This window comes from Camellia sinensis, chromosome 12, assembly GCF_055761805.1.
Source record: "Camellia sinensis isolate YWXY chromosome 12, ASM5576180v1, whole genome shotgun sequence".
Classification (NCBI taxonomy): Eukaryota; Viridiplantae; Streptophyta; class Magnoliopsida; order Ericales; family Theaceae; genus Camellia; species Camellia sinensis.
This window is the reverse complement of record NC_138972.1, coordinates 60214887-60227099: the sequence shown is the minus strand read 5'-3', so window position 1 is coordinate 60227099 and position 12213 is coordinate 60214887. Positions and strand designations below refer to the sequence as shown.

At 31.3% G+C, this 12213-nt stretch overlaps 1 protein-coding gene across 1 annotated transcript; it reads right to left on the bottom strand.

Moving 5' to 3' along the window:
- Nucleotides 1-1206: 1206 nt before the first annotated feature.
- On the bottom strand, nucleotides 1207-2556 carry LOC114263064 (uncharacterized). Its single transcript, XM_082898738.1, is given in 2 exon segments — nucleotides 1207-2169; nucleotides 2172-2556. Coding segments are annotated over 2 exon segments (1185 nt in total). The 5' UTR covers nucleotides 2517-2556; the 3' UTR covers nucleotides 1207-1329.
- Nucleotides 2557-12213: the final 9657 nt, after the last annotated feature.

The following is a 12213-nucleotide window of genomic DNA, read 5'->3' as shown; positions in this document are numbered from 1 at the left end:
CCAAGCCTCCTCAACAAAATCACATTCAAACAAACTGTGTCTTACCGTCTCCACACTATTATCACATAGGTCACAAATTCCTCCTGTAAATAGAACACACCTTCCATGCAAACACCATAACTTTCTTACGAATTTTCAATCGCCATAATGCTTTTCAAAGTTCACACATACCACCTTTATCATCTGATCCACCTGCTTGCATATCCCGATTGGATAATAGCAGACCCAACTCATAAGAATTGAAATCTTTCTAGCTTAATTCATAGAAAATTTCTCTGTCTTTCTCAATATTCAAACCAGAAAAATTTGAAATTTTTCTGAGTTCAAACTAGAGAAACCCAGATAAAATTGAAACCATTAAAGGTATATACAGTATGTATCAATAAGGATTTTGAGGGAAAGAGATCTTACCAAGGACATATATGAGGCAACCTCCCTTGAAGCACACCTTGTTCTTGCGGATCGATTCGATCACCTCCGGAGGCGTGCTCTTCATGTCGCCTCAGACTTGGTAGCAATCGAAGTACACCAGCGCATGCATTGCCTCCATGACCTGCTCAACAGCACTGGTGACCAGAGGTCCGATTCCGTTGCCGAAAATCAGAGTGGTGGTTCTTAGAGCGCCATCTCTGGGTCGGGGCATGTACTTTACAGATCGTAATGGTGATCGAGTACGGAGTTGTTTGAGGATGGGTATGAATCGACGAGCCATTGATGTGGAGGACTTTGATTCAATTTTTGGTTGGATTTCTTGGCAAAATCGGAGAGGTTTGAGAATGGAGAAGTTGGTAGAGAGAGAGAGATGAGGTTTGATTTGGGAGAGTCAAATTTCTCTGTGATATATAGGTGTGGGGTTGAGGGACCTTAGACATCACAAAATAATATCGTGAATCTCTTCCATTACTAAAAATGATAAAGGGACCTTAGACTAATTTTCTCTTTCATAATTTACTTTTTAGAAAATTCTATTTTTTCATTTTTCGTATTTTTTGTTTTCACTAATTTTTTAAAATATTTTAAGTATTTTTTTTAATTTTTAAACACGCCTAATATAAATACACTTAAAAATATAATATTTATGTTAGAATTTACCATCACCTACCACCACTACCACCTCACCTACTCCACTAAACCTAACCCACTACACCACTACCACCATCCACTACACCTACATCTATATAAGGAACCATTTGTAATAGACAATATACAATAACATTATATCAATCAATAATACATAAATTGTTACATGGTATCAGAGCTAGGTTGAGAACCTAGTATTTTCGCTTCATCGGCGGGCGGCAGCCTCGCCTTGGCCGCCCGCCGGACCTCTCATCTCTCTTTCTCAGCCTTCAGCCTCTGCTTCTCGTCACGAAGCTCATTCTTCTCAGCCTTCAACTCTTTAATCTTCTCCTGTAGAGTCAAGTTTGAATCCTTCAACTTTTGAGCATCACCCCTTAACTGTATCACCAGTCGAATAGCTTCAACCAAAATCGCAGCCTTGTCTGTTTTGGGTGGCCTCCCAGGCTCAAGGATAGAACCCAATTCCACAAACTTGTCATTTAGCCTATCCCTCCGCAACTTCTCTCGGCATGCTTTGGAACTTGATGATGCTCCACACAATTCGGGTCTTGGCCTCTTTTTCGAGCCAGTTTCCTTGCGACTGTCTGAATCCCCAAAGGAGCCATCAATTTCCAAACCGACGTTGGAAGAAGCGTTTAAGGGCCAGCAAAACCCAGAAGTGGGAGCGGAGAAATTGGGATCAGGGACAGAGATGTCCTCAATCAAGCCGTAATCGAAGAGCCAATTAGTGTGCTCCGGCGAAACCATGTCCGATAAGTCGCCGGAAAGTTCAATAATTTTCCAGCGCATTGATGCAGTAGCTAAAATACCAGATTCTTCCATGACCTCAGCTTTTGCATGAACTATCTCTTGAAGTTCATAAGGGAACAATGAGTTGGACCTCTGCTGGATGGTTTTCACAGCATGATGCGCAGCATCATGAACCACAGGATCATGTGTTGGCACTGCTCGCCATCCTGGGCTATGCCCATCTTTCTTAACACCAAGATCTGACGGGGTCAATGCAGGAGTGTCACCAACATCACCAGCATGCTTGAATTCCTGCAATTCCTTGAAGTTCATCCATGGCTTCACAAAAAAAAAAAAAAAAAAACTTTTGCCTCATAGAGTTTCTTCTTACCCGCATCAACAGCCTCAAGAGTTATATGGTGCAACGTACCAGCAACCACCTGTTCTTGTGCCTTCACCACCCGCACAAACTCGAAGAGTGTATTCTCTTTTTTGTTGTGTTCTTGGATGGCGAATCGGGCGAGATTATCGATATCGGCGGTGTTCTGGTTGGACGAATGAGAGTCGTGTATTCCTCCGAGAGTAGCCATGTTTGTGCTACAAATAAAGCCTTCTTCTTGAGATTGAATTTGAGATACAACTACCACCGCTGGGACTAATATCGCAACAGAGAAGCAGAACAACAAGATAGACCTCTCTACTTTCATTTCATTGATGCAGTAGCTAAGATACCAGGCACGTCAGATCTCCAGATCTCTCTTTGCAAAGAAATGGTTCAATGGACCCTAAACCTAGTTCCTCATTTCAGACACAGAGACACACACACCCTTTCTTTCGTCTCTCTCTTCGCTCTCTCTCTCTCTCTCTCTCTCTCTCGGGCATTGTCTCTCTCTCTTCCTTTTAATTAAGTGTTTTACACACCACCTCCACCCACATGGGTTGGTTTCACTTTTCCTCATCAATATATTCTCACACTCTTCCACTTTCTTTTCTTTTTTTTTTTTTTATCACCCACGAGCCTACTCACATGCACCACCCACTCTCTCTTCAAAATACTTTATCATTTTTCCCACCCAACACCTCATCCTAATATATTCTATCTCTATTTTACTCTGTAAACCTATATATATTCCTCTTTTCTTTTCTTTTCTATCTATCCATATATATTCTTATTATTATTATTATTATTATTATTATTAAACCAAAACAAAAAAAAAAAAAAAAAAAAAAAAAAACCAAACACCATTGCAAACAATTTACAAATTTGCACACCAACTCATTTTATTCATGTCGGGTCTCAACCCGATCACCATGTTTCCACATACAAAAACACAAAAAACAAACACAAAACAAAAATAAAATAAAATAAAATAAAATAAAATAAAATAAAATACAAACAAACACCCACATTTACAGGTGGGATTTTTTCTCTATTCTGCCGCCGGTCTTTTCTTCTTGCCTCCGTCTTGGGCAGCCCTTGCCGGTGTTGCCTCCGTGTTTCCCACTCCACTGGGCATGATCACTCCTCCCTGCTCCTCCACTGCAGCATATGGTGGCCCTCCAAATCGGAACATCACCGTGGCCTTCCGCTTCAGCTCCTTGTTTTCTGCCTTTAGCACACTTATCTCTGCTCGCGCATCCTTATACATGCGTTGGAGCAGAGCCAGTTGGGCGTTTAGTTGCTGCACCTCATTTGTCCTGCTCTGCAGCCGGTGCGACAAGTTTGTGACCGCAGTCATGGTTTCCACACATGACTTCAGAGTATACTGATTGGCCTCAATATCAGTTTGCACCGCCATTTTTTGCTCCACCGACCGCATCGGAAAGTTCAACGGAGCAAACACAGAGGTATTTGGTTGAGGTTCACTGGCCACCGCACCAGTTACTTCTCTTGTGGGCTCGTTCAGTTCTGGAAAGAGCGTGAGCAGACCACGGGAAGAGGAGGCCATGTTTTGGGTAGCTGGACGGGAAGAAGAGGCCATGTTGCTGAGTGTTTCAGAGACGGGTTGGTTACAGAGTATTACAGAGTTTCTCTTTCAGGCAAGGTTACGCGTTTTTCAGAAGATTTTAGCAGGTTTTCTGCCTCAGCCTCCGCATTGATTTATATAGAACATGACGACGAGGCCGACACGCGCACTGTTGATCACGTGCATCACCGCGTGTCTGGCGCACCTTTTGATGGCACGTCTTTTGATGGCACGCCTTTTTATGGATTGGGCACGCCTTTTGATGGCACGCCTTTTAATAGATTGGGCACACCTTTTGAGGGTGCGACTCTTTAAGGGTCCGACAAGACTCTGTAAACTGTCCCAACATTGATTCCGGTTAGCTCCTTTATGGGTCCGACAAGACTCTGTAAACTGTCCCGACATTACTTTCGGTTAGCTCCTTTATGGGTCCGACAAGACTCTGTAAACTGTCCCGACATTGATTCCGGTTAGTTTCTACAAGGGTCCAGCAAGACTCCGTAAACTGTCACAACAACTGTCACAACATTGTCTTCTACAACGGTCCGACATGACCCCATAAACTGTCTTCTACAACGGTCCGACATGACCCCATAAACTGTCTTCTACAACGGTCCGACATGACCCCATAAACTGTCTTCTACAATGGTCTGACACGACCATACAGTGTCTCCTATCCTTTTTTATTTTTTTATGTATTTTCTTGTTTTGTTACTCTCTCCAAACTCAAGTTGGTTAGTTTCTATCCTCCTTGAGTTTGCGGGGGGCTGTTAGAATTTACCATCACCTACCACCACTACCACCTCACCTACTCCACTAAACCTAACCCACTACACCACTACCACCATCCACTACACCTACATCTATATAAGGAACCATTTGTAATAGACAATATACAATAACATTATATCAATCAATAATACATAAATTGTTACAATTTATGAAAAAAACCTTAAAAAATTCATTAAATGTCACAAATATATTTAAAAAAATACAAAAACTTTGTATATTTTTTGTATTTTTATGTATTTATTAATTTTTTAAAATATTTTTTTTGTAAATATTTTACTATTTAGATATATCTAAGTAAGATGCATTTTAAAAAGTTAAAAAAAATGTTTAAAATTTAAAAAATATTCACTAAAAATAAAAATAAAACACGAAAAACAAAAAACTCAATTTCCAGAAAATTGAAACCAAGCACACTGAATAAATCTCAAATACCTCCATTTTATTTTATTTTTTTATGAACCCAAAGGTTCTATTATAGTGCGAATTAGATAAAATACGAAGTATAAACGCATGTATTATGTATTAAGAGATAAATGTGAGCTTTCTCATAATGTTAAAATTACTAAATGTAACACTTAAAAAAAAAAATCATTAGTGTACTTTTTTTAAACGTAACACTCCGAAATCGTAACACTCAATGTAATATTAAAAAATTCCTTCGTATATTTTTCACAAACTTAATACTCTAACCAATGTAACACACTAAAAAGCTCTTTAGTGTACTTTTTCTAAACGTAACACTCCAATGTAATACATTAAAAAATCCTTAGTATACTTTTCTCAAACATAATAACGTAACATTCCAAAAACACTCCTTAGTATAGTTTTTTCCAAACATAACACTCCAATGTAACATATTAAAAAAAAAAATTAGTGTACTTTTCTCAAACGTAACAACGTAGCATTTCAAAAAAATTCCTTAGTGTATCTTTTTCAAACACAACACTCCAATTAATGTAACACACAAAAATTTCTTAAAGTATTTTTTCTAAACTAACTCTCTAATGTAACACTCCAATGTAATATTAGAAAACTACATTAACAAAAATATAGATTTTCACGCTTGACAACAAACACTTTAACTACCAATCCCTTCAAAAAAAAAAATCTTCTATGCCTCCCATTTTCATTCCCATCCCAAAAACAAATCAGAAAATTACAAAAATAAATAATAAAAAGGCATTTACTTAACTGAAATAGTACTAAATCAAATAAATATAATTTTTCAAAACAAAAAGGACTAATTAGTTCATAAGAAAACTTTTAATGGATCAATATCCCCTATATGGGGTTTATGGCAAATTTTCCTAAAAAGAATCTTAATGTTTTAGCCTTATAATAAAATAAAAAAGTGATTCTACTTACACCACTAGTTTACCTTTTTACACCCTCTATTTCATTACACTACTAAAAAAAAAAAGTGATTCCATTGCACCCATTATATTATCAAAATTAACCTTCAACTAAAAACTCTTAAAATCCTTTTTAGTTTTGACTTTTTACACCAATAGTTTTTAGTAATACAATGCTAAAGAATTTGAATTAATCCAGTACCGTATTACTAGACATAATAATTTTTTTCAGCCATTTGTTGCCATTCGATTAGATGATTTTACTTTACTTTAACAATAAATTAGTTAGAACCCATTTGTGAAGTGTCTATTTGATAATATATTTGCTATACAAATTAGATTAATCTAGTGTCACGTTGCCGAACTAAATTAAATTTGTCCAGCTACCTGTTGTTTTACGTGCATTATAGATTATCTTCATTATTATCGCATTAAAGACATTCATTCTTTCAATGTAATCAATATTTATTTGGTCATATCATACACTTTGGCATGTCAATTAATAATGATATGAGTTATGTTAGAGACCCTAAATGAATTACCAAATATTCTACCAAACCTCTCACGTGGGTGTGGGACCCACGTGAGAGGTTTGGTAGTGTGGGTCCCACACTCATGTGAAAGGTTTGGTAGAATATTTGATAATTCATTTGGGATCAATAACATTTTCTTAATAATATTTCCTACTTAGATAATCTACCAGCAAATGAATGCCCTTCAAGATGTTCATCAACTAGATGATTGTACTTGCATTGCTACAATGAATAGAAGTATCATTCTTCCAAGTAAAAAAATAAATAATAAAAAATATTTTAAAAATGAAATTGAAAATGTATAGTAATGAATAACCGAACAAATTAAAAACGTTTGGTCTTGGGTTATTAAAAATGTATCTTTTATTCGATAATGGGTTACCGGACATATATTTTTTTGTTCGACAATGTGATTCGGCCAATTTTATTCTGTTTGATTTCGTCACACCGAACAAAAGTCGAAAAACTCTCTCAAAAAATGAAACGAAAACCTACCAAACAAATTAAAAAAAAAAAACTCACAATTTACTCCTCTTTTTGTTTTTTAATGTTTTTTCACCATCGTTTTTTCATCCATTACTTTCTTTTATGTTCAAAACACAATTGTTTCTCACTTCTTGGAAAGAGATACATAGTAGAGAAAAAGAAACTAAGAAGGAAAGAAGAGCATTAGGGATTGAAGAGCAATAAGTGTAAAGAGATAACAAAATATATTTAATTTTTGTATTTTGTCCTTAAAAGTAAAAGTAATACACATGGGTAAAATCACTCTAATATAAATTTTTAATTTTTAATTTCATCAATTTAAGCCTCTCTTTTGATTTGTTTTCAATTTAAATTATTCGTCAATTGTTGTTAAGTAAAATCACGGAAAAATAATATTTTAGTAATTAAACTCAGTGTAGATATACATAAAATATTTAAAATACCCTTTTCATTAAATTTTATGATCAAAATATTAATTTTTCTATTAATTTTATTTAAAAAAATAGATAAATAATTTAAATTGAAAATAAATTAAAAGTTTAGAAGTTCAGATTGATAAAATTAAAAATTTAAGATTTATTTTATTATAAGTTTCAAACCTTGATTTTTTTTTACGTCTTTTTTTAAAAAATTAAAAAATGCTTTAAAAGAAAATTAATTTTCAAACAAACGATTAGAATGTTCTGTTTGTTTTACTCCATAGCCAATCTTGTGGGCTCTACACAAAGTTATGTTTAATTTGGAAAATTTTATGGGATTAATGTTTGTATTTCAATTATTTTTCTAATTTCTCATCTAATTTTATGGTTTAAATATAGTATAAAATTAAAATTGCTTGAGGCCGGAATATAATCCAGAGTATTTTGAATTGGGTTCCCAATTTTTTCAGACCTCGTTTGAAAAATTGGCTATTTTAATTTTTAATTATTTTAATGGATTAAAATTTTTATATTTGGAAAGGTGATTAGATTTTTTTATAATTAGATGTGATATTTATGAAAGAAAAATAAAATAGTTATATGTTTGATGTGATATTTTATTTTAATCTATTTTATCATTTTGACAGTTTTAACCTAAAAAAATTAAAATTTTACTTTCCAAACAAGACCATAGTACAGAGTGAGCCTGAAGGCACTTCATAAATCTTGCTTGGCTGCCTAGGTTGCTGTTTTGGAGCCTATTATGCGACTATGAAGGGTTTAGTAATTTCAGGAGGGAGGTGATATTGCTAATCCAATCTTATGTGATTGGAGGTAAAAAGATTATAAGGCAAATTGTGAATAAGTAAGACAGTGATAAAATAATCACACTAAAAATTGAAATATTCTTTTGTGTAATTTTAACACAGAAAAAATTTGTACTAGGCACAGAAATAAACTTGCACCGTCATAAAAATAAAATTATTTTTTCATTATTCTACTAAAGTACAATTTCCCAAGATTATATTGCCCACTTTATAAAAATAAAAAAATAAAAAATGGGTCACATTTTATATAAGAATGACTTTTACATAATTTTATAGATGTAATAGCCAACTAATATCACTATACTAATATACAAAAATATAAAATATTTTACATTTTCAACAAAATATAACTTACACTAGTTATTTCCTTCTTAAGCAATGTTTTAAAACATAAAGTAATTAAGCCTACATCAAAAAATAATGGGTTACCGGATATATATTTTTTGTTGGGCAATATGATTTGGGCCAATTTTATTTTTTTCAATTTTGTCACACCGAACAAAGGTCGGACAACTCTCTCAAAAAATGAAACAAAGACGTACCAAACAAATAAAAAAAACTCACAATTTTACTTTCTTTTCTTTTTTTATTCTTTTTATTTTTTTATGTTTTAGTCACCATTGTCTCTTCATCTATTGTTTTGTTCTATGATCAAAACACAATTGATTCTCACTTTTTGAAAAGAGATACGTAGCAGAGAAAAAAACTGAGAATGGAAGAAGAGCATTAGGGTAATGCTACAATATACACCCTTCAAAAAGAGTGTACCAGGTTGTTTTGAGAATGTGGTTAAAAGTTGACTTTTTAATTTTTTTTAGTTTTTTTCACTATTTCATGTGAGAGGTGATGTGACCAAAAATATGTTAAAAGATGTCTTTTAACTTTTTATGCATGTTGCCAAAACAGCCCGTAAGTTATGACATTTTATTGTGTTGATATCATAATATTTCATAATCAAATTACTTTCTATCATAATTTAAAAAATCATAACTAAACAGCTTTTAAGCATAACTAAAAACATCTTTGGTCATAATCAAAATTATAACTATAATAAGTCATAATTAACTCATAAATAATATCATAACCAAATACTACTTCAAACATAACTAAAGACCATTTTGATTATAATTAAAATAACAGTCATAAGAGATCATAACTAAATATCTCAAAAATTATAATTGAAACATATATAGTACACAATGTTTTTTAAGTGTATATTATAGAATTTTCCCGTTTATAAAACTCATGTATTACTCTGTTAATCCTTAAACAAACACATGGTCTTAGATTTTGTTTGGAAATATAAATTAGCACAAAAGTTAAAAAATTACTATAAAAAGTTAATCCATTCTTCATATTTTTTATCCATCCTTTTTGTAAAAAAAAAAAAAAAAATTAATTAATTAAAAAACACTAAAAAATATTAATTTCCAAACAAACCTTTTAAGTATAGTGAGACTATTTGGTGGGACTTATCTGAATTGCTTATAATTTTTTTATTTTGAAAATTTATGTCAAATTATTTAGCATAATTTTTAGTCATAATTTATTAGGTATAAATATATTAAATAAAATATAAAAAATTAATTTATAAAAACTGTATCTAGAGATACTTTTAAATTTTATTTTTAAAAGAAATTTTTTAATTTATAATAACTGTGTCAACTTTGGTAGTGCAGTGATAACTTTTAGTGGGTTTGTTCTGTTAGGTTTGACGGTCAAGACGCGTTATCCACGTCGTGGACGCGTAAACTCGCTTCCCAAACCAAATACGTATTTCTTTATAAAAAAATATTAAAAAATTAAAAAATTCTATTAAAATTTTTATTAATATCAGTGTCACATAGGTTTTATGTAGATTTCGTACTTATCTGAAATATTTGATAGAAATTTTGATAAGGTTTTTAAAATTTTTAATATTATCACTTTGTTTGGTTAGAGTTTTTTAAAAATACTTTTCAGAAAATTTTATTTTATTGTTTTTTGTGTTTTTTTTTTATTTTTATTGAATTTTTTAAATATTTCAAGCAATTCTTTTAATTTTTAGACATATCTAACATAAATATACTTAAAAAGTAAAAATTTGTGAAAAAATACCTTTGAAAAATTCACTAAATACAAAAAATACAAAAAAAAAAATGAAAATTTAGTATATTTTTTTTATTTTTATATATTTATTAACTTTTTAAAAAAAATCACAATTTTTTTTTTACTTTCTAGATACATCTAAGTAAGGTGCATCTAAAAAAATAAAAAAAATATTTACTAAAAATAAAATAAAAAATACAAAAATCAAAAAACTTAATTTTTAAAAAATTTAATCTAAAAAATTCAGATCAAACACACTGATTCTTTTTTATTATTCTCTTCATTTGCGCCATTACTACCGCCTAACTAATGGCTCCACCGGATTAGGGGCGGTTGCTATGGCATAAGGCACGACATCCCTACTATGAGAGTTTTTATTGGTATTTTTTAAGTATATTTTGATAATTTAAATTGTTCATATTATAAAGTTTATTAAGTATATCATCTATATAAAAAAATAAAGTCAAGGATCCCATGATCAAGTCCTAATTATTTTTAAAAAATTATTAAAACCATGTTAATCATTTAATTTAAAAAAAATAAATATACTTTTATTATGAGGTTACAAATGTCTAATTGACTAGAGAAATCTTATGTTATAAACCGTTTGAATCATTGAAAAAGACCTGAACACGCTCTCAATGCACCTTACAACAACTTGTTGTGACATAAAAACCCCAACTTCTCGCACCACCATCATGCACCCCTTATCAAAATCTCTCGAGTAATATTCTGAACCCATCCCTACCAATCTAGAAATTATCCATAATTTTTATGTTGTTGTTCATATTTATTGACCTTACACTACACAAATTCAATCACAATCACACAATTTCATTCGGGATAAATTCAGGAAAGTTAAGAATTATTCAAATCTCTCCTCTTATCTTTTGAAAAAGGGTTTATTACATTTTAAAATTTTAAATTATCATCAAATTATCTACTTAATTCTAAAAATGTATTGAATTCTTATTCTTATCTTTTATATTTTTGATATTTAGTGATTTTTTTATTAAAAACATTCACAAATGTTATATTTTTTTAAGTATATTTATATTAAGTATATCTAAAAAGTAAAATTTTTGTTTAAAATATTAACAACATTCACTAACAATGAAAAATAAAAAAGTCAATTTTCAGAAAATTAAATTCAGGAAATTGTAATTGCACTTGGTAGAATTATTTTTTAACTAATTTCAGTGATCTGAATCATTCAATTTTTCAATAAAAAAAGAAATCTTTTCAATTTCAAAGACTAATTGAGTATTTATGGAAAAACAAATAAAAATGATTGGATATCAGTTACCATATGTTTGAATCATATTTGTTTTTGAAAAAATGAATGACAAATATAATTTCAAGAATAGAGATCATTTTTATAATACAAATTTGATTCAAATATATAGTTACCGATATCCGATCATCTTGATAATCAAAATCGATGCCAAAATGGACCTACCAAATCTAAACATTCTTTCAAGTTGAGAAGACCAACATAAAAGAAGCCCGATCCTAGGGGTGTTCGCAATTTGATTGCAGCCGGAGAACCTCTAATCTGTCATCCATTCGTCGGATTGGCGGATTGAAAAAAATCAATCCGCATTTGTCCACCAGATTAGCGAATGCGGATTGAGCGTATTGGAGGATAGGTTTGGCAGTTTAAACTTTTACAAATTTTGAACATAATACAACAACTTGTTAACATTTTTTTTTGGATAACAATCCAACTCAATATAACAAAAAGATTATCAAGTAAATTGTCAAATACCAATAATAAATACATATAAGAAAATCATGCATTATCAAAACTATTCCATTACTTTTTTTTATTCAAAACTATTTAGTTTGATTTTTTTAAAAATGACAAAATAAAGCTTTATATTTTCCACATAAAAATATCAAATATCAACACTTGTCATTTGATAAAAGGATTTCAAAAT